General features: G+C 40.6%; 1 protein-coding gene across 1 annotated transcript in view; it reads left to right on the plus strand.

Annotated features, from left to right (window-relative positions):
* The window catches only part of ddx31 (DEAD (Asp-Glu-Ala-Asp) box polypeptide 31), an 86,049-nt gene extending 67,448 nt beyond the window's left edge, over window positions 1-18,601 (plus strand). Inside the window, exon 20 of the mRNA XM_052037075.1 lies at window positions 18,215-18,601. Within this exon, the coding sequence (XP_051893035.1) occupies window positions 18,215-18,371 (157 nt within the window). The 3' untranslated portion in view covers window positions 18,372-18,601. The remainder of the gene's footprint in view (window positions 1-18,214) is intronic.
* The last annotated feature ends 5,805 nt before the right edge of the window (window positions 18,602-24,406 follow it).

Here is a 24,406-nt window from a genome sequence, read left to right on the forward strand (position 1 = left end):
ACTAATAGCATGGCATCTTTTATGTGAGTTATTTCTATTATAACTGTGGGCATCTGATGGTAAAAAAGTGGCAATGTGACAAAATTATCACAACGCTGTAGAGGCCAGAACATGCGCACAATGAGAGATGATTAATAATTTTGGATAGATTTGCTGAAATTGTAATGTTACTAGCTTGTTTCCCTGTAGTGTTCACTATCTAAAAATGATGTAAATATCACAATAATGGATTTCATTTTTAATTGACTTCCATCTTTTTGGCCTCTAGGCAACAAGTTGGTGAGGTGAATGGAGGAATAGAGTTTATTCTCCAAAGCTGCAATGCATCAGTTTCACCCTGTGCATCGGCGTGAATGTTGGTTTCTTTGTTTTCATTTTGCTTTGCTGTGTATAACCTCTGCTGTTCAAATTTTGTTGCATTATTTGAAGCTCTAAACTAATCATTTTTCAATGTCATTGCATAGAGAGAAGGCACAGTGTTGCCTTTGATGGTTAGAAAGCAGGATATAATTTGCTCATTGTGTGCAGATGTATTTCAATCCCCAATTCAGGGCATGCCTTCTGTCCACGTGCTCATATCATGTACTAATATAGTCTTAGAAAAAGTTACACTATTTGTTTAGTGGAGCAAACTGCTGTATTCCAGATATAAGGCCTTGGCATCAAGGCAGCATTTGAACAAATACAGCATCAAGAAATACCGGTACCTGTAACCGAGAGGCATCTGGTGAAGTGAAATGAACCTTTAGGTGGCATACTGGTGAGATCTAATGAACATGTGTGCCCATGCTGCCTGCACCACACCCCCTCCCCCCTTAACTTCACCCACCATCCAAGGAACAGGCTTTGACAGGAGGTAAAGCTGAGGCAGGGTTTTTGTCCTTTTGTCTCTTGTTAAAAGCTGTAGGCATTTTGTATACAGAGATGTCTAAAATGGCTGTAAAATTAAAGTAGTTAATTGAAAACAAGTGCTGTAAAGTCTGAGTTTCCCCATTGAAGTGAATGTAGTCTCTGATCCTTTTCCTGTCCTAACTGGCAAAGGATTGAAGAGGTTGATTCCTCAGTTTATTGCAGAGTAATCTCAGGAAATACTGGGTTCATTTACTGAAGTCCACATAAAATGCAGCAACAGAGCAGAATCGTAGCTGGCATGGCTTCTGTCACTCAGTATGCCCACACTTACAATGGATCTGCAAGTTCCAGAACTTGGTTGAGTGGGAACTGTTGAACAACTGGTAGTTTGTCGGCACAACGTTGTGGGCCGAAGGGCCTGTACTGTGCTGTAGTGTTCTATGTTCTATGAGTACAGAGTTTCTTTGCAGTACAGGCACAAAACCAAAGGTCTCTAGTGCCACCTCTAGTAGGGTGGTTTAATTATATGACATGTTTACATTGGCAATCTTCATTATAAATGCAGGAATCCTTAATGGAATTGTACACAAAGATAAAAGATTTTTAACATCAGTGGTATAAGATGTTCACTGCTCGATTTTCTTTTTCTTGTGTTGATTTATTGTTGTAATTACTGTTCTAGCACATTGGTCTTTTCCAGGTCAGTAATTTATAAAGGATTCAATGCAGATATTGACTTTGCAGATATTGAATTGTTTATTATAATTCATAAAAGACTGTCAGATACCCAGAGGAAAAATGTTACCATTGTTGAAGAAAACACTTTTATATGAAGGAGGCACTGAGTCATGATATGGTGTACCCATCCCTAGACAGGCAGAAATCTGAGCTAACAAAATATTTGGGTGCCTTCAAAGCCATTGTTTGAAAGCCTTTATTCTCAGTATATATTCTGTAGGATCTTTTATGCAGTCAAAGTATAGAGATTCTGTGAACATTAAAATGTGCTCACATAATAAATGCAGGTAAATGTTTATACTTTTTTTTAAATGCCATATATTCTGTCCTTATATAATATTTGATTAAGTAATACATTTCTCATATTCCTACCATTGTACCATGTATTGTGTGGCAAAGCGAATAGATCATGAATTGCTGAGGTCTGATCTTAGCTGCATTTTCAGAACACAGCCAAGGGCACTAAATAGAATTACCAACTTTTCCTGAGTTTAGTCCTGATCACTGTTTATGGAATCGTGTGCATTGATAGGTATTAACTGTTATCAGACTTGGCCACCAAAGTCAAATTGTCCACAACAGCGAAAGAATCGTACAGCACGGAAACAGGCCCTTCATTCCACGGAGTCCACCATGGACATCAAGCACTCTTTTACACTGATCCCATTCTATCCTCTCCACATTGCCAAAATCTCCCCTAGATTCTACCACTCAACTACACTAGGGGCAATTTACAACAGCCAATTAACCTGCCAACCCACACATCTTTGGGATGTGGGAGGAAACCCGTGCAGTCGCAGGAAGAATGTGTAATTCCCCAGGTCAGGATTGAACCAGGGTTGCTGGAACTGCTGTGTACCACTAAGTAGTAATCTTTTCCTAGAGATGGAGAGATCCACTTGCCTATCACCTCCGTTACTAATGATCTAAACAGTTCTCAGTCCATCAACACCTCAAATATTAAATGCTTCAGCTAACATTTAAACATCTGTTGCTCTTTTGAGGGGACAGAGAGTGGGAAGAATCTCCAGAAAATGATCATCTGTAGTGGGGTGAAGTTGTTCACAGGAAACCAGAATCAAGAATAGAGTAGGGAGAAAGAACTGGAATCTTGTAGGAGGATGTTCTTTGATTGATGTATACCATTGTGGCAACAGCTGTGATAAATTGGGACTGTTCTTGCAGGAACCTACATGGGTTAGGATTTAATGTATCTATTTGGGTGGAAGTCACACTAAATTTTGTTTACTTGTTTACAGTTAATTTTGAGATCTATTTGGGAAGGGACCTGATTTGGCATTAGGGCTACAGGCAATGAATAATGTCATAGTAAACTAAAATAAAATTGCTAAACAGTATACCTTGGAAAAGCCATCAATTTAAAAACAGTTTAGAACTAGCTCTGCTGCAGTTGTTCCAGTCACCACCTTAATAAACAGTGCGTGGAAAATGACTGATTATTGTGATTCTTGAAACTGCTGAGGAGTACTAAATTCAGAGATTGCAGATGCTCACTACCACTGAAAGGTAACACATATGGGGAAAATACTCGAGTCATAGAGAGATGCAGCATGGAGACTGAGGCTGTGCTGACCATCAAACACCCTTTTTACACTAATCTGAGATCAATCCCATTTTTTTTATTCTCCCCACATTCTCATCTACTCCCTCCAGATTCTACCACTCACCTATACACTAGGGGTAACTTATAGTGGCCAATTAACTGGAAGTGGTTGAGGCAGGTACAATAGTATCATTTAAGGAACACTTGGATAGGTATATGGAGGGGCAGGGCTTGGAGGGATATGGGCCAAACGCAGGAAATTGGGACTAGTTGGGTGGGCACTGTGGTCGGTATGGACTGGTTGGTCCGAAGGGCCTGTATCCATGCTGTATTTCTCTATGCCTCTATGTAGGTAAGGATGTAACACTGAAAGAGGACTATGGAAGGATTAACAATTAGAATGTTATATTTGAGATGTTGAGGGACTGAGAACCATGTAGGCAAATGGAGTTCATTGAGATAGATTATGGGCAGCAGTGCTTTGAATGGGCTGAAGTGATAGTTAGAGTATGAGAGGTCCATCAGCCATGCATTGCAATAGTCTAGTCCAGTGATGATACCGATGTGCGAGAGGGATTCAGCAGCAGATGAGTCGAATCAGTATGATACTAAAGGTAGAAATAGGTTATTGTGATGGAGAGGACATGGTCATAAAATGACCAGGCATTCAAGTAGCATTAAAGGGTTGCAAATAATCTGATTTCAGCCTAAGTCAGATGCTGGGAAGGAGGTGGAAATTCGACTGGGAGTTAAAAATGATTTTGAATTGAATATTTAACTGGAGTAAATCGTAGCAGATCTGAGATTGGTTAAGGACAAGCAGTGACCATCTAGAGTCACTTTGGGAAACTAAGAACTGGTAAAAGTGATGAAGCCTAGTATTTATGGGTATATAAGATCGACCTTGTATCTGTGGGTGAAGTTGCACCGAGGCAGCCTGGAAGTGAGAACAGGAGAGATATTAATGTATCCTTGGGTAGACTCAAAGTCACACTGTAGAGGGACGAAGAGAACTTATTACTGGAGTTACTCTGGTTACAGCAGGAAATAAGCAAAGATACTCTTGCAGCACTTCACAAATGAAGAGAGCCATGGTATGATTAATTTCTTCAAATGCAGAGGGGATACAGTCTTTGTGACTAAGTTAGAGCCATTTCAGGACAATGGGAAACATTTGAAACTTTTTCAACTAATTCTTATATTTGAGCTGAGCTGGCAAACCCAGCATTAATTGCTTATCCCCAGTTGCCTTGAAAAACTTGCACTTAGGCAGGAGACTGGAGAGACCCATGTTGAGACCCATGAAATTATGCCCAGCTTGAACCATTGGCCTCAATATTTAATCAGGACTGGGAAAAGACTGGGATGAAAGAATTCTGGATGGGGAACTAGGAAGTTTGGGTTTCCCAGCCACCCTGCTGAGATTAACTGCATGATATCTTTTAACCATTCTCGGAAGGTTTTCTGCCCAACAGGCAGCCAGATTGACAGGCTAGCTTCCTGTTGGGCATGTAAACGAATGCCAGAGAAGTAGGAGATTACCCTAGGTTTGGGGGGGGGGGAGAAAGGGGTAGCGGTGATTGATGGGAAGTCAGGGGTTCCTTGGATGTTTGAGTAAGGTTTAATTGAAGATCATGGTGGAGGGTGGAGTTTTAAGGCCACAGTAGCAGTGGTGAGAAGCCCGAGGTCACTGGGGAGTGTGGGGAATTGGGGTAAGGGGTTGTGTCGGGAGAGTCAGAGGTGGCAAGGATTATTTCAGGAGAGGCAAGAGTTGTGTTGGGGGAGACTGAGGTGGCAAGGGTTTATTGGGAGAATCAGTGATCGGGAGGATTATATTGAGAGAGACAATGATTGAATTGGGGGAGCTGGAGATTGCAAGGGTTGTGTGGGAGGTCTCAAAGACAGCAAGGGTTGTGACGGGGGAATCTGATGTGATGGGGGATTATTAAGTTGAATTATGAGCATCTTCTGTCATAGTTGAAGATTGTAATACATCAAACTTCTTGCCTTGGGCAGCATTTGGAGATTATTTCCAATAAAGGGGAGAATAGAAATCCCTATCTTTATAAATGTAACCCCATCCCAGATGCAGTCCTTCATGTTTATTCAACTATAGCTTCTAACTCCCAGGTATGGCACCAAATCAAGGCTGGAATTCAAAGAACATTATCCACAAAAAGACAAAACTCTTGTGTAGCCCCAATTGCTGCTCTGTCCTCCTTGTCAAACAGAGTAATGTTAATTAAAAGGATCTATTTTTAAACTGTCTGTTTACTGACGATAACTACCTTTATTATTCTCTGTAATGCCTGTAGTAATGTGTCAGATCACAGCTTGTGCTGCAATTAATAGAATAGACAACAATTTAAACTTGACCCGATTGAAAGCACTCACTTGTCTCTGTCTGTGTCAGGGGATTGCTTTAGAGCGGGGGGTAGGGTTAGTAGCTGGTGCAGTAAACAGCTGCTACTTAGTACAATAAACAATAAGAGGTTTGTGTAAACTGAGCACCTGTTAGACAAGGATGCTCCTGTCAGCTGGCAAGTTGGGCTTCCTTCTTTTGAGTGAAACCTTCTATTGTCATTTGGTTCTGTTGGGTTCCCTTCTAATGTAGACACATGATGGCCAATCTCTTTTTGTTACTCAGACTACGTTTGAGTTATATTGTAATCAGTTATTTTCCTGTATTGCTGTGACTGTTGCTTTGGAAGTAGACCAGTACATACACTAACTGGAGGCTTGATTTGTTAAGGATTTATGTTTTCTTTTTCCCTTTTATGTCTTTAGTGTAGTTATTTGATGTGATTCTTGTTACATCAGGGCTGCTTTGGAAACCTAGTGTGTAAATGATGCTGTTCTAATGATTTAATGGCCCGCGTAGATTTGACCTATTGATTTATATTTCAACACAGTTTCGAAGTTTTAAATGAAATAGTGATTTTAATTTTGAAAACTGTTAGTTTGGTTAGTAGTTTGTTTCTGTGTTCTCTCCCTCCTCCCTCACACTTACCTACTTGTGAAGGAGGTTTATACTCTGACTTCAGCCTCTTATCCAAAGCCCCTTCCCTCTTCCTACCTTTGCACCATTGCTACTGAGGCCTTTGGTCACTTGGGTTCAACACTGGAATCCTTTCTGTCTATCTCACCATCTCCGTCTTGTGCTTTGGAAACAGGAACTAGGCAAGAGACTCTGGGTTACCTATCGGTGCATACTTAATTAGCTCAACCAGACTTGTAATATTCTGTAGAAAGTTATTGTGACCTTCTCAATGCTGTTGTGAACCAGCTGTTCAATAAAATTTTTCTTTTTTTTGTTCACTTTTCACACTGATTCGGATTCATCTAATCTTTAGCCTTAGCTGACTGTTCTCCTTGAGCTTACCTCCCACAAATAAAATGACTATCTTAATTATGGTCTTTAAACATTTAATTTTGAGCTGTCTGGTCACATTGTCAGGGGGTGCCTGTCATTCAATGTTAAGACAACAAGTACATTTAAAACTCTACCAGTGTTTGGTTGGATATCGTGATTCTTTCAGGTATTTCACTAATTCTTGATTGGTCTGGTAGGAGGAGTTTCAGAGTAAAATTTGCTTCACTTGGTTTGCACCTCCTACCCGCTGAATTTAGAATAAGATGTGGAGAAGTAGGTGGTCCAAATTGTATTGAACGAAAACTTGTAGCAAAGAGCTAGCAAGACACACAAATCGGTGATCAAAAGTGGACGGCAAGAACAAAAGAAATGTGGCTTAGGGTGGTTGCTCCTAGTGTAAGCGACCAACTGGCTCCCATTCAGCTGATCAGATTGTATTTAGCTTCTCATACTGCTGTCTGTTTGTGAATGGTGCGCCCTCTGTTGCACAGATCCCCAAGGGGTTATTCTATAATCTTTACAACAGGAACAGTGGGGAACCGTTTTCTCATGTAGCTGCCTTTCTTTCAAGTTTCATGGCTGTTATGCTTTGACTGGCAGCAGTTTTGGGACCTGGATTTATTGACTTAGTATCAATTCAAGTTTTTCTTCTTTAAGTACAGGGATAAATTTTCTAACATTTCCCATTGCAGCCACCCAGCCACCATGCTACATCTTTTTGCTAAGAAATAACACCTATAGCAAAGCCTCGGTATTTGTGCTTGCACTATCTTTAAAAGTTCTATGCACTATGAAAGAAATTAAACCAATAAGATTGCCAGCATCTACTAAACAGTATTAATATAATTAGATTATCATCTATCATTCTGCTATATCTTGTGTTGTATTTTGAGAAAATTATTTTCTTAATTGCTGGCATACACTAAATTTGGCAATAGACATCAAAGATTGATTGTGAGATTTACTTTTGCATTGGATGAGTTGTGGGAATTCAGACCTTGACCTTATGACAAAGCAGTGACCAACCCAATGACACGGGCCACAGGGGAAGTATGCCTCTCGTCTGTCCATCATAAAACAGTGTTGATGACAGCCATGCAGACTCCGCAGCTTTTACTGCCCAGTTATCCCATAATCTCATTTAAGAGTGAAAGCGTAGCAGAGTAAGGCAGTATCATGCTTTGGTAGTGGCCCATGACTTAATTTTATTTTTCAAGGGTGAGGGAGCTGCATCTTCTGAGAAAGTTCCCATCAGGCGTTTTCCATTTTTTTTGATTTTCCACAACAATGTATATGATGGTACATCATTGTGAAGGTAATATGTTAAGTTACAAACCAGTAACATAATACTCTTTACAGAAGTAATATCCCGGCAATAGCTGAAATTCTTAAGTATTTTCTCCTTGGTATGTGGATACAGAGAAACATTTGGAAAAAAAAGAACGCTGTGTAATATCTACACTCTGCCTTTTGATGTCACTCATGCATATATTTATAGATTCTGCTAGTGGCATCTACTGGTGGTAAAAGAACAGTACTTACTCCTATCATTCCCCATGTTTTCAGGCCAGCACCTGACTCTCGTTCTTGAATGATGAAACAATCTTCAGGTAATTTTCATCATAGACTCTGACAATCATTTTGCTTTCTTTTCCATGTGTAATTGGGATGCATTAAGTCTTTACATGATGTTCGAACTGGAAAGGTGGTGAGAATTTTATTTTAATCAAGAGGCTTAGGAAAAGAGCCAGGACCCACAGCTAGAATAAGAGAAGTAACTTGAGCTGTGAAAGTAATGTGCAAAGTTTAGGCTTGAAAAGCCTGGTCTCTGTAGTGAATGGACTTGCAGTTTTGTTGCAGTGTGGTAGGTAACACTGCAACTGGAAAATCTGCTGTGCCATGAACATGCCAGTTAAAAGATCTGTAATGTTATTAAAACAACAGACAATTATTTTGCACAGCTGTGTAACCAGTGATGCCACTGGAAGAAATAGTATCTGTAAAGATGGACAATGTATTGATTCAGTACCTTGATCAATAAATTGCCTGCCTTTACATATTGCATTTTGAGAACCTAACCTATCCTATGAATAAACAACAAAAAAACAAATTATCCCCAATGGATGATTGTAACGGTGACAACAATTAGACTAAATGCAGTTTCACCAATTTCAAAAGGTGACATCACCTTGATTCCTTAATTGTCTTTTAAGTTTAATTCACTTGCAGCATTTACCAATGTGTCTGTAATGCTGAGGAGAAAGTACTGACAGGGACCAGACTTCCCTAGAGAACAGACTAGGGCAAGAGGCTGTATTCTGTTGCTTGACCCTTACCGGCAGATGGCCATCAGGAATCAAATACCCATGTGCTGGGAGATAGGGAGAGGATTTAGCAGGGTGATTATTCAGAGATGAATAGAGTGATTAACTGATAAAGAGCATGTGAGACAGGGTTGGGGGCTTTGATCCTCAGTAATAATGCACTGACTGTTGTTAGTGCAGTGGGATGCTCCATAACAAGAAGGGACACCAATGTATTACAGGATTACACAGTTTGCTGTTGCCTTTAACCCTGTGATGGCCAGTAACTACTTATTTTCTGAACAAAATTCTAACCTGATTTGTGTAGGATTTTAATTGTGCTTGTTTGGCTTTTGAAGGGAGGATTTTTCAGTCAAACCATCCACTGAGGTGGGGCGGTGGTGAAGACCTCAAACTGTACACTGAAATGGTTTACTGCTATGAAATGTCAGTGAATCCTCTCCCATGAGTGACCTTTGTCTCTCGTGAGTGAAAGAGCAATTAGAATGTGCTGTTTTGCAAGGTTAAGTTGTTCTATGGGCATTGTCAGCTTTTTAAAGTGGTTGTTTAGCATTTTGCTTTAATAGTGTTATGTGGTATTGTTGTTTCCTTTCCAGTGTATTTATCCATTCACCTCCAAGGATAGATGCATGTTGTGGAAGCGGTAGTTCAGCGAGTGAAAACACCCATCTTTCTACCCCCTTGAATTAATAGATTGCCTGTCTTTACATTTTTCATTTTAATGAGGTTTACTACCATGAGAACAAGCAATTAAAATCAAATTTATAGAGTTATACAACACAGAAACAGGCCCTTTGGCCCACCACATCCATGCTGAACCTTTTGCCCACCTACACTAATTCCGTTTGCCTCCATTAGGTCCATATACTTCTGTGCCTTGCCTATTTAAGTGCCTGTCTAAATATCTCTAAAACATAGTGATTGTATCTGATTCCATCACCTATCCTGATAGTGCGTTCCAGATATCAACCAATCTGTGTAAAAAAAAAACACGTTCCCTTCAGATACCCTTTAAAACTCCTTCCTCTCACTTTAAACCTATGCCCTCTTGCTTCTCTGATATCCCAACCCCTATCCCCATTGATTGTAATGATGGCAACAAATAAAATAATCCCTACGTATGTATTTGAGAAACAGCTGCCATGTTTTCAGATGAGATGGCTGGGGCAGTGGATTTGAGTGCAAGAGTAGAGAAACCTTACTCAAATTGTAGACGGCCCCAGTGAGACTGTGTCTAGAATATCATCCACAGGTCTCATCTCCCTCCCTACAGAAGGTATCTCTGCAATACCAGATTAATTCCTGGGATGCTGGTTTTGTCATATGAAGAGCAATCAAGCAGACTGGGCCAATGTGGTCTTGTGTTTAGATGCATCAGAGTTCTTAAGGGGCTAGATATAATGGATGCAGGGATAATGTTTCCCCTGGCTCAGGGGTCACAATTTTAAAATTAAGAGGTGGGCCATTCAGGACAAAGATGAGAAGAAATTCCTTAGCCCAGAGGAGAGTGAATCTTTGGAATTTTCTGCCCAGAAGGGCTGTGGAAGCAAAATTGCTGAGAATATTCAGTATTGAGATTGATGGATTTTAGTTATTGAAGGAACAAAAAGATGGGGATTATTGCAGGAAAATAGCTGAGGTCAGAGATCAGCCATGATTTTATCAGACAGCAGAGCTGGCATGAGGGGCTGAATGGCTTAAACTTCTATTTCATCTGTTCTTATGTGAGGGGAACCAATCTTGGTGAATATGAGCACCTCCTGGTGACTGGATGCATTGCAGCATCGTTAACTTGTGTATCCTGTTGAGCTTGGCACCACCGGAACAATGAAGTGTTTGGAAAGTAACAAAGTATCTGGACTTGAGTAGATTCATAACTATGGGGTTCTATAAATGAGTTACTTCATTGACATTTAGTCAAGATGCCAGAATTAACATGTGGATTTGAGGTGTCAATCAGTTGGTAGATAGGAGCCAATTTTCAGCTAATCAGGGAATTATTTTCAGTATGGTTCCCACTTTTAAAATGGAAGGGGGAGGCAGGTAGTTACAGTGATTGCACTAATCTAAGGTACACTGTATTTCAATGTACTGCCTATCTTTACTGACTTGCAGCAGAAGTCTTGAGATTGTTGTATGAGAAATCAAAGTATAATACAGGCCATGCTTTATTTACTAGATTGACAAATGGAATTCTGGAGAAGACTGAGGTCATGCATGTGGGGAGATGTGACAGGGCAAGGGAATACTGGGGCAATACTGTGGGGTGTGGGAGAAGAGAAGGACCTTGGACTGAATGTCCACACATCCTTAAACATAACAGGATAGATCAAAGAGTTGCTTAAAAGGGCATGCAGGCTGCTCCCTTATCCAAGACATAGAATGTAAGCAGAGAAAACTGTGTACAATAGTTGGATGACAGCTTGAGTTCTACATACGCCATATTACAGCAATTGCACTGGAGGGAGTGCAAAGGAGGCTTATAAGTTTTGGCCAAGACCATAAAATTGTGGCAATGAGAAAGGATTGGGTAAGTTAGGGTTGTTTCCTTTGGAACTGCGGAGGCTGGCAGGCGTACTTCATTGGGCGTATAACATAATAAGAGGCATACATGAAATAAATAGGAAGAACCTATTTCCCCTAACAGACGTGACAAAAACCAAAGCATACAGGTGTAAAATAATTCATAGAGAAAACTGAAGAGAGATCAGGAAACAAAAACATCACTCAGCAGGTTGTGAGGGTCTGGACCTCCCTGCCTAAAAGGGGGTAGAAACAGAAATATCCATAACGTTTAAGAAGTACTTGGACGTATGCTTGAAGGGCTGTGACCGGCAGGGCTATGGACCTAGTGCAAAAAGGTAGGATTAGCCTGTGTAGCTTGTTCTTCAATGGCACAGTTGATTGGCAGCCTCCTGAGTCGTATGTTTTCAATGATTCTATGAATTATATTTGGTGTAATGTACTTTCAAAATGAATTTGGAATTGATTTTTTTAGGAAACATTAAACATATTTTAACTCCTCTAATCAACTGCATCGGAAAACTTATTTTGTTGCAGTTAAATGTATTGAGTTGATGTTCTGGTTTCTATCTGCAGATATAATGGAGTCAGAATGTTAATGAGAAATGCCATCAGCCATTGCCTTCGAGCTAACTGAGAGTTTTGAGTTTTGAGAGCCAACTGAATGAGCTGCAGTGGACTTGATAGGTTGTGTTAGGGTTTAATTGCCAATGAGCTGGATCATGCTAATTGTGGCCTGTGATTCCAAAGGAAACTGAAGGCATTCAGCCATTCAAGTAGGAATAAATCCTGGACCAATGACCATGTAGAACCATAGAACACTACAGCACAGAAAAGCAGGCCATTCGGCCCTTCTAGTCTGTGCCGAAACGTTATTCCGCTAGTCCCATTGACCTGCACCCAGTTCATAACCCTCCAGACCTCTCCCGTCCATGTATCTATCCAATTTATTCTTAAAACTTAAGAGTGAGCCCACATTTACTACATCAGATGGCAGCCCGTTCCATACTCCCACCACTCTTTGAGTGAAGAGGTTCCCCCTAATGTTCCTTCTAAACCTTTCCCCTTTCACCCTAAAGCCATGTCCTCTCGTACTTATCTCTCCTAATCTAGGTGGAAAGAGCCTACTCACATCTATACCCCTCATAATTTTGTAAACCTCTATCAAATCTCCCCTCATTCTTCTGCGCTCCAAGGAATAAAGTCCTAACCTGTTCAATCTTTCCTTGTAACTCAACTCCTGAAGACCCGGCAACATTCTAGTAAATCTCCTCTGCACTCTTTCAATCTTACTGATATCCTTCTTATAGTTAGGTGACCAGAACTGCACACAATACTCCAAATTTGGCCTCATCAATGTCTTATATAACCTCACCATAACATCCCAGCTCCCATACTCAATACTTTGATTTATGAATGCCAGGATGCCAAAAGCCTTTTTTTACAACCCTGTCTCCCTGTGACGTCACTTTCAGGGAATTATGTATCTGAACTCCCAGATCCCTTTGTTCCTCTGTACTCCTCAGTCCCCTACCATTTACCGTGTATGTCCTACCTTGATTTGTCCTTCCAAAGTGCAACACCTCACACTTGTCTGCATTAAATTCCATCTGCCATTTTCTGGTCCATTCTTCCAGTTGGTTCAGATCCCTCTGCAAGCTTTGAAAGCCTTCCTCGCTGTCCACTACGCCTCCAATCTTAGTGTCGTCAGCAAACTTGCTGATCCAATTTATCACATTATCATCCAGATCATTGATATAGACAACAAACAACAATGGCCCCAGCACAGATCCCTGAGGCACACCACTAGTCACAGGCCTCCAGTCTGAGAAACAATCATCCACTACCACTCTCTGTCTTCTCCCACACAGCCAATTTTGAATCCAGTTTACAACCTTTCCATGGATACCTAGTTTCTGAACCTTCTGAAATAACCTCCCATGTGGGACCTTGTCAATGGCCTTACTAAAGTCCATCTAGACAACATCCACAGCCTTTCCTTCATCTACTTTCTAGGTAACCTCCTCAAAAAAAACTCTACAAGATTCGATAAACACGATCTACCACGCACAAAACCATGCTGACTATCCTTAATTATCCCTTGGTTATCCAAATAGTTGTATATCCGATCTCTTGGAACACCTTCCAATAATTTACCTACTACTGATGTCAGGCTCACTGGCCTGTAATTACCTGCTTTACTTTTAGATCCTTTTTTTTAAACAACGGAACAACATGATCTACCCTCCAGTCCACCAGCACTGCACCCATGGCTAAGGACATTTTAAATGTATCTGCCAGGGCCCCTGCAATATCTACACTAGTCTCTCTCAATGAGGAAATATTTTATCAGGCCCGGGAGATTTAGCTACCTTTATTCGCTGTAAGGCAGCAAGCACCTCCTCCTCTTTAATCTCTATATGTTCCATGACACTATTTGCTTGTTTCCCTTCCTTCCTTCCATATCCACTATGCCAGTTTCCTGAGTAAATACTGATGCAAAAAAATCTATTTAGGATCTCCAAGTCTGCAAGTCCAGGACTTCTGGCAGATGCTGAATGTGTCAGTGTGCATGTAATGATGCAAACTGAAAGCTCAGTTCATACTGTTCATGAATTATGTTGTTCAAACCTTGATGGTAATTTGTGCACTTAAGGAACAATGGGAGAGTATTAGGATATTTGTGAACAGTGGAAGTTGTTGGACCTACCAAACCTTTCTCTTTTTGTCCTTGCCCAACCACCTCCTCACATTTGCCCACAACTTTTTCTCACCCTTCCCCACTCCAGCTTTGCGTATTGTGACAGAAATTAATGTTAACTAAGTGAGCAAGTTAACAGAAAAATGACTTCCACAGAAAGCTGTTGTGTCGTTATTCTCAAATGACCCAACCACGGGGAAGGCAGAACTGTGGAGAGGATTTACCTTCATACATTGTTCAAACTAATTACCTGGAAGGTCCGTAAATAGTTGGAGATGAAATGAAAATAGAAAATGCTGAAAATGTTCAGCAGGTAAAGTATCCTCCACAGAGAGAAATATCTCATGCCTTTGACATTATTGTTTAAAAATCCTTCAAAGAATTTAGAGAATTGCCTATTTTGCACTAATTAATAATTCTCAACTTGCCCTGTCTCCTTGCAGATATATTGCAAACTGGTATTGTACCAAATACTGGCCAACATATGCATACATGTGCAATTGAAATAGTGGGTGCTTGGTCAATTAGTCCCACAGTGGGTTTGTCTGGCACTGAGCACTCTTGAACTAGTGCCACCATCTCTGTACAGTTTTCCCAGTTTACTTTTGCTTTTTTTTCCCCACTGCCTTGCCTGAAGTTGTGTGATTCCCATTGATTAAAGGGAAAGGGAAGATGTTAGACAGTTTTTTTAGAATTGAAGTGGAAATCCGATGACCCTCAAAAAAAAAATGTGGAGATAAATCAGTGTCATTTAGCAATTGCATTAAACTCTCTAATAATGCAAAAGTAATACAAGAGCATAATTTGTTTCCTCTTTCAAGATACACATCCCCACTCTTTGCCTATAGTAGAGTGCTAATGACCTGTTTGTCAGAGATGTCTGTGGCCTAATTGCAGGTGTGTGTATGTGAATTTGATGAGGTCTGTCAGTGCTCTACACTCTCACAGCCACTAATTACTGACCTGGACCTTTCTAATAAGGTGATTAAGCAACCAATCATTTGCCAGCTTGTCACCTGGGCTATTGCTCAGAATACAAGAGGAACAACACACAGGAACAAGGCTATAATTGAGTCCCAGTGAATCACATTAAGGTGCTCATCAAGTGTATTTTCATGTATTATTTCAAAATGAAAGGGTATACGAGGTGCACTGTACACTTCCATCACTCTTACTTGATTTATCATATGGAAGTTACTTCTTTAGATGTTATAATGTAAGTGATTACAAAAATAGAGCAAATCGTAATGTACAAAGTGGAGCAGCTAAATACCAATCACACAGGTCTCATACCCAGGCATTCTACAACTGTTGTCATTGATTGGACTGGTCAGACTGCTGATGGCATAATGTGTTTGCACAGTTTCATATTCCACAAAGGTTGAGCTGGTCAGTTACAAGTACACATCCCAGCAGATGGTGATGAGGGAGTGTCCACTGTAGTATTTCTAAGCTACAGGTTCAGTGGAAAAGGAGATGTCTCAAGTATTACTGAAGTGTCCAGGTATTATTCAGTGCATGGACTCATGAAGTGTAATATTAAGATTTTTTTTTATACAAAAAATATTGCATTGAGTAAATGTTGAGGCAAGAAACTTCATGAATAGTTTTACTTGCTGTTTAAGAATGCACTATACCCTGTTTGGACATCTGATCATTCTGAGCTGAGGACATTTTATTTACAGGAATATTTTCCCTAGTTTCTTATACAAGATGTCTGTTGCTGAAGGAACCTTGGCCACATTCCACAAATGTTTTGCTTTTTCAGTAAAAGCCATGTCGCATGTCCTCTAACATTGATCTCCCACTGAAGGAATCCCATCTCTTTTAGTTTACAAAGAAGGCCTTTATTCCTTCAGTGACTCAATGTGATGGGTCAGAGAGCTAAGCTGTGCCTACACCATTCTTTATCTGTTGCTATCAGGGTAACTATTGATTAAGAACTAACCTCTTTTATGTGTCAGATCACTAACCAGAATGTTTAAGGGGACTTGATGTCCTTGCTGTGCTGCAGAATGTTCTCGCACTGTTACAGTTCAAAGGCTTTATTTTGCAATCTTTCTTGTGAGTTAAAAAGGCTAAATCAGATATTAAGGAGATCCAGGACTATATAAAGCAAGCACAGGGATTTCAGAATATCTTTCAGAAGTGGTAATGTATACACATAACACTCCTACCTCCAGTGAAGTCCACATAACCTAGATAGGCTTGTGCTGTTTCATTCCCCACCTTTGAAGAAGCTCAGTTCGTTAATTTAAAAATAAACTGAAATTTCTTACAGCCAATCTTCCATAATAAAATTAAAAATAAGCATTGCAATGCATGGACCAAGGAACTCATGGGAAATGTCCCTACACTATGCAGAACCATCCACATACCAAGGAATCATTTCCTTAGAGCAAATATTATTCTTTAAAGCCTTCAAATTACAGCATGTTCTCCCTACCAAGTCCCATTCTCCCCCTCCACTCTAAAGCACCACTGCTTTCCAATGTTTCTACTGCTTCCTTCTAAAATAAATTTCCCAAATGTATTTATTTTTTAAGATGGATAAATTATGGATGCCAGCAAAATTCTTATGTTCCACCCTGAACTTTGCTTAATTTGAAGATTGATTCCAGAAGTTTGCTCCACCCATATTTGTATCTCTTATGGGACAAAATATAAGCGAGTGGAATTTTTTTTTCTAATCTTTAAGGTGGTTGTGCATAAATATCTAATGTAGGTTTGGGACTGGAGCTCTGGGTATGTGTATGATGTATTGAAGTACAAATATGCATTAGACAATTTTACAACTTAAAAATTTGCTGTATTTTTAAGTATGAACATACAAATTAGGAGTAGGAAGAAGCCACTCAGCTCCTGTAGTCTGCTCAGCTATTCAATATGATCATGACTAATCCAACTGTAACCCCAACTCCATATTCTTACCTATACTCTTCATAATCTTTCACCCCTTGCTTATCTACCTCAATCTTGTAAAAATTCAAAGACTCAGCTTTTGCTGTCCTTAAGCATGACAATATCAGTCTTGTGACCCTCTAAGTAGAAAAAAAATTCACTTCATCTCTGTCTTAAATGGCAACCCCTTATTTTTAAACAATGGCCCTGTCTAGATTCTCCCACAACAGGAAACAGTCTCTGCACATTCACCATTTCAACACCTCTCAAGATTTGGTACATTTCAATCAAGTCTCCTCTCAAGCTTCTAAATTCCCTCAGGTACAGACCTTGCCACTCCAACCTTTCCTGCCCATTTGTCTACTTTACCTGCTCTGAACTGCTTCCAACACATTTTTGTTAAATAAAGCAACAAATACTTTACACAATACTCCAGATGTGGTGTCAACAATACATCTGACACACCTCCCTCCCTATCACAATACATGCTAACATTCTGTTAACTTTCCTTATTACCTGCTCTACCTGCTGTGTCCTAACCTTTTGTAAATCATGCACTAGGGTACCCAGATTTCTTTGCATCTCAGGATTCTGAAATCTCTCGCCATTGGGATGATAAGATTTTTTTTTACTTTTCCTGCCAAAATGGACAGTCTCACATTTCCCACATAATCCTGCATTTGCAAGATCTTTCTTCACCCTCTCACTTAACCTATCTATATCACTTTGTCCCACCAACTTCACAACTTAATTTTCTAACTAGCTTTGTCATGAGCAAATTTAATAAATGTATCTTCAGTGCCTACAGGGATAAGTGTATCAACCTCAACTTGTACTTATATGTAAATTGTAAAAGTCAGGGTCCATGCACTTATCCCATAACCACATCACTTGCTACACCTTGTCAGTCAAATAGCATTTATGTCTACTTTGTTTTGTTATCTTCATCCACACTTAAAAAAAATTGTCTTTTGCACCTATTTTCCACAATAACTTTTTGATGTCGCATGTTATCAGTGCCTTCTAGAAATTCTCGGCACACGTTACTGGTAAATTGGTCAAATATGATTCTGTGTCAGATTGGAAGTTGGTGTATATTTTTTATTGCTGTGATCTTCAAGTAACCCAACAATATTTACAGCTTGCTGCACCAAGCTGGCCTTGTCTTTTAAGCATTTTATTCTCTAAACTTGCACTTAGTAAAGAATTGCTACTTAACAGCTTTCTCTCTTCCTCAGGTCTGGCTTGGGCAGGAATCTTTCCGCTAAGGCCCAAGTAGCTTTGAAATTACAATCTGAATATTCAAGTGGACTTGGAGAAAAATTTTATAAGGTAAAGAAGAAGCAAAAACCTTTTAAAAAGTCGCAGACCCCAGTCAGAAAACACCTGAAGTGAACCACAAACACATGCAGACACTCTGTCAAAGGCTATGCTATTAATCCCGGTCAAGTGCCCTCATTATGAAGTTAGCAGCACTGAGCAGGATGCAGCAAGTTACAGAACTGCCCTGATGGACAGGGCAAACCAACTGATGATGTCTGCTGGAATTGTGTTTTTATGACATTAAATGAATTGTTTGTAACTTATATTTGCATAAAAGAAAATAAAATAGTTACAGATTTGAATTAATGCGAATTAAAATCAATTTCAGAGGTTTTTTTGCAGGTCTTGAAACAAGAACCTGCTCCAGCCCCATACTAAGTCAGATATAAACATCGTCCCAAAGATGGACAATTAGTACTCTAACCAATTGTGACCCGCAGGTGTACTTCTGAGAAAATGGACTTCATCCTGTATTCTGCTCTGAATGTAAACAGGGGCAGACCTCCTGTGTTGCTGCAGAACACCTACCAAGGAAAATGTCATGAAATGGAATGAGATCACAGTTCCATTTTCCCTTTATGCCCTCTCTGACCTTATTGTGTCCCCCACTTATTCTCTTGGCTCTATCCCTACTAAGCTAAACAACCAACCTCCCTTCCTGGCCCTGATGTAAGTTGTCACAGTTAATAGTTCTTCTCAAAAAAAAGAGTAATCCTGGATTTCTGAGTGCTTTCTAGCATCCCTTACCTCTCCCATCTACTTGAATCTTTTATACATTTTCCCAATCCAGACCTATCATTCCCAGAACTCCTGTTTGAATCATCCCTATTGTGTTTCTGTCCCTGCTACAATATGGAAGCATGTGTTATCAAAGTTAATCATCCTTTGAGAATGCTGAGAAGGGACTGATTACTACAGCCACAATGTTCCTGCAGTCTTTGCCCTGACTGGCCATGCCATTCTCCAGTGCCTGTCCATCATCACCCAACTGGGTGGGTCTGCAGTCGACTGGTACCATTCTTCTCAATCCAGGATCTTCGATTGGCCTGGACCCCTCCCAGTCTCCAATCTACATGCAAGGCAAAAGAATCAGATTCAAATGTACAATGGCGTCCTCCAGCTCCACGTCACCGCCACTTCCTTCAACCCCTCCACAGTCTCTAAAACCTCAAATTACTTACCCCGCATCCAGTAATGGATGAACAGAAATTTCCTCTAACCAAATGTAAAGAAAACCAAAGCCGTTGTCATCAATACCCTCCAGTAGCTGTGTTCCCCCTAGTTGCTGTTTCCATCCCTCTGTATGGCAAGTGTCAATCTTTGTGTCTTATTTGACCTTGAGGTGAGATTTGGGTCACATATCCAAACCATCACATAAATCACCTGTGACCAGCCCAATAGTATCACCTACCTCCTATTGAAATCCTTACCCGTGTCTTTGTTACCTGTGTCTCTGATTATTCCATTACATACCTGTCCAACTTCCCTCAGTCTACAAATGACATAATCCAAGGTTCTGTTGTCCAAAGGCCACTCACCACCCACCCCACCCCTCCCCCCGTGTCCTCACTAATGTGCATTGACTGCTCATTAACTCACAGCTGAATTTCAAAATTCATCCTCCTCTAGCTGTAATCTTTTCCACTCTTATAACCTTCTGCGATCTCTGCAGTCCTCCAGTTCTGGCCTCTTGGTCATCCCCAAATATAAACCCTTCCATTACTGGTAACTTTGTCTTTAGCTACCTAAGCTTTAACTTCTGGAGTTTCCTCCCTAAACCCCCACCCCTTCTCTTCTAGTGCGTTCCTTAAAACCTACTTCTGGTTACCTTCCCAAAAACCAGTGCCAGGTTTTATGTGGTAACACTTAGCAATGTTCTGTTACATTAATTGCACTATATAAGTATAAGTAGTTTTTGCAATCTATCAAAAAGAATGACAAATTTTACCCTGCCCACTGGATAACAGATAGCTGGCAGATTCAGGAAACTAACCAAAGCCATGTGTGTAGAGGCCAGATCATCGGGGGTAGTCAAAAAGATCAGGGGATTGAAGGCTTTGGGCAATGAGCACAGAATGGGGCAGAGCAGTGATGTCAATGTGGAACGGTGGGGCAGGCTTGAAGATCTGATTGGCCTGCTCCTAAGTTCTTTTCTCAATCCATTCAGCTGGTTATCAGGTTGCACCCCAAACATCAGCCATCTCTCTGCCTCCACAGATGCTGCTTAAAACTGCTGAGTTCCTCCAGCAGTTTGCATTTTTGCTATCAGATAGCAAAGTCTCGTGTTTGTCAAACCTGTGTCTGAGCTGCAGAGTCATGATTTTTGCTTGTTTGTTAACAAGCTGGTACATAGCTTACTGCTTTGAGCCTAAAACAGGTATGTATGTGATAGTGACTTCTACCTCTGAGATGATGCTGGTGATCAACTTCTCTGTTTCAGCTGTACAATGTGCTTCACTTGTATTTTAATACATCCCCCCCCCCCCCAAGCAGGCTGAAGTTCCTTTAACCAGGCCAAAAAAAAAACAGAACTAAAGATATGCCAACACGTGGAATATTGTCAATCATGTTTACTTAATTGGAGTCAGAATTCAATAAACAACATTGTGTTAGGAAATTAAAGCATGAGAGGGGATGGGAAGAAGCTGTATGGACTGCTTTTGTTCACACTCGGGGTTGCCTTTGTATATACAATAAACAGAGGGTGTTTTCAATTTTCATTTGCTGCGGTTTTTATTAATACCAAAATAAATTTAATTGATGCAATTGTTGCCAGAGGATAAAAGAGAAGAAATAAGCTGCAAATCTTTTGATCCATTTCAGTTGTAGGCCAGTTTTAAGTATTGGATTTTCAAAGATCTGGTCTTTTATGACATTTAGGTTTTCCTCAGCTGCACCATCTGATGTTATATACGTTACTTTTTTTTGAACTCATTAAAAACAAAGAAAGGCGAATTAATCTTCAGGTTTTAATTATAGGTTATTTGCAAACCTCATCCAGCAGAGAGGGTTTTTTTTTGCTCTTTGAGATAGGTTATAAATTTAATTTTAAAAAAACTTTGTTGTGCCCTTATTTCATTTCATTATTAAGCAATGAGATTATAAGAAACCTCTCATTATCCCCTGGGTTTAAGTCAATCCTTGCAGAATCCTCTCGTTTTGTTGTGCTGCTTTTTTGTTCTGCGTGTCTGAGAGTCTCTGTCCGTCACTTCATTAACCCTGAGTCCTGTTCAAGGCCGGTGGGATTTGCCAGACCCTTTCACACGCTAACAAGCAAAGATAAACAGCCAACTTTCTGCAAATAAATAAATACAAATAAAATAAATCGTAAACTTCGTGAATTAATCAGCTGCCGTGCACTTTGCCCTAACTCCATCTCACACACTCAGGCAACTTTCCCCCTCGCCCTTGGAGATCTGTGGCAGTCTCCTGGCACCGATGTAAAACTAGACCCCCCCCCCCCCCCCCCGGGTAAAAGAATGGGGTATTTTCTTTCAGAATTGTAGATGTAGATTCTGAAGTTTGCAAGATATTTGAAAGGGTCCAAAGTAAACTACCCGGGTTAGATTATTTTTCATTGTATTTTTGGAAGCCATTATCAACGTTTCCTTTAGAGACCAGTTTTATTCAGCATAACATCAAAGCCGCCATCAGTATATTCAAATTAACGCTGAAAAGTGACTGTTGAGAAGACATAATTAGAAAGATTAACATAAAGAGCGGGCCGTGGTGCTCTGTTACATAATTCACCCAGGGTTTGGGTCTGCAAGTAACAGGGAAATGTGGCCGGATTATCAGTTTGTGCTTTTTCGCAAACTGACACTGTCTTGGGCAGGGGGTGTGGCGGGATCTGATGTCCGTGGGAGAGGGGAAATGCCATTCTAAATCACAAGGCCAAAGCGGGAGCAGTTTCACCTCGTCTTGACCGGCCCCAGCCTTGATGCTTGTCCTGATGTGATATTAGTACACAGGTATAACAAGGGTGGGGGGTGTTCCCAACCCCTGCGTGTTTTGGTGGTGACGGTGGGTATCGGCCGAGGGATCCCACCACTCCAGGTTGAACGACGCACGCTGGACGTGGACGGCTGTGACATTTATTTGCTCTCGTCTCCATAACGTATAGAATGTCAGAACTATGTGTAAAAAAAAAGCCCCGAAAGCGAGGGAAAATCGAGAGAGTCCAATTATTGAAGCTGTCTACCTATTGAGCAGACCCTGTGTATCTACATTCTCCTCCCCGCCAATGGATGATTCTTCATATTAATGAGCTTTCCGATTTGAAATGTTCATTTGTTTTCCTCCCGGTGCCAATTCCTTTTGTTCCAAGTAACTGTAACTTTGCTTGGAAGGGAGCGGGGGTGTCACAAATTGTAACAATTCACTGTGTGGGGAAGTGTTGGCATTATCACAGGCCTATCCAGTTGGACAGCACCGCCAGTGGTCACGGAAACTGACGACGCAGGAGGCTATTCGGCCCATTGTGTCCATACCGACCAATAAAGAGGCGGCTTTCCCAATCCCATTTCTGAGCTGTTGATGTCTGGCCTTGGAGTTCAGGGTGTTCCAAAAAGTAGGTTTCTGCATCTATTACTATTTTCAGGCAGAAAGTTTTCGTCACCTCCCGCCACCAAGGGGGGGGGGGGGGGGGGGGGGGGGGAGAAATCTCCTCTAATCTCTCTACAATTTGCTTTAAACAAATACCTATTGATTGTTATCCCACCGGGCTAAAAGAAACAAGGCTTCACCATCAGCTCCAACCTTCTTATACTTTTATACATCTCAATTAAGCCTCTACTCATCCTCTCCTGTGGCAAAGACAACAATCCCAGCCTAATAAAATCTTATTCAGAACTAAATGTCTCCGTTCCTGGCAACTTCCTCTGAAATGTCCAATTCGTTGCAACTACCACCTTCCGCGAACGCGGTGACCAGAAATGCATGCAGTACTTTCCAATTTACTTTCCTTGTTCCTATACTCTATGCAATAGGTCAAAAAAAAGCAAAGATATTTAGCTCCTGTACTCCTTAACCACTCACCCTGACTCCCACTATCTGAAGAGATCTGGAGGGGTGTCTACACTTCTCGGTATGCTGCCTTGTATGTCATGCCCCCCGGCCTTGATGCCCTTATCAAATGGTCCTCTGCGAACTAAGCTCCATTCGCCTCTTTTCTGGCCATCTGACCAGTTTATTGACCTTGGCTTCCTGCAGCCTGCAACTTTCTCCCAATCGAAGAGTTGGCAATTTCTCTACAAGAAGAAAACCTCTTAAGGATAGAGACTTGACTAATTCATTTTGCAGACCACATCAAATTGTGTGTGCATTTTAAGTATCTATGACACGAGTACTTAGAAATAAGCATTGCTCCACTGTGTAGAGCCGGTATCTTTGGCGGTGTGACTTATTCGAAGCCAGGTAGAAGCGAAATATATTTTCACGGTTTAAATAAATAATTAAATGGCGGGATGAAAGGCTGGAGAGAAAGTCGCTCCTTCAATATCACCTTGTTGTAGCAGTAAAATGCAGTCTTAGCGCCCGGTTTTATGCACCCACCCAGTATGTGATATTTAAACAGTGATTCTCTCTCCTGATATCTCCCTCTCCTTTTTTGCCTTTACTGACCTATCAGCAGCAGATCGCTAGTCTGAGCTGCATTCGGTGCTGACACGTTCGGATCAGTGGCTTCCTACTGTAGTATAGATTCTACTATTAATGATATTTGTATAATCTCATTGCTCATCAGCGGTGATCAAACCACCGAATTAGAAAGTGGCACTTTAAAAAATTATGTATCTGAAGTACCCTGGTTAATTTTAATGTTTAAAGTCTTTTTTCGTTTTTTAAAGAAATTTATTTTCATGACTGTGTTTTGAATATAGAGCAAATATTAAAAAGATGAATCATTTAAACACTCTGCAGAACAGCAATGGAAAGTAAAGTAGCAACTTTGAAAATTGCACTTTTTTGCATTTTCTATTCCCCCCACCCCCAACTTTGAAATGAGAAAGCTAGAACCGGAGATTATGCAGCGGGATATTTGTGTTGGAAATATAAGGGAATCTGTCTAAAATTCCTCCCTCCGTCTCTCTCGTGTTAGTGGCGGTGTC

This window comes from Pristis pectinata, chromosome 23, assembly GCF_009764475.1.
Source record: "Pristis pectinata isolate sPriPec2 chromosome 23, sPriPec2.1.pri, whole genome shotgun sequence".
NCBI lineage: Eukaryota > Metazoa > Chordata > Chondrichthyes > Rhinopristiformes > Pristidae > Pristis > Pristis pectinata.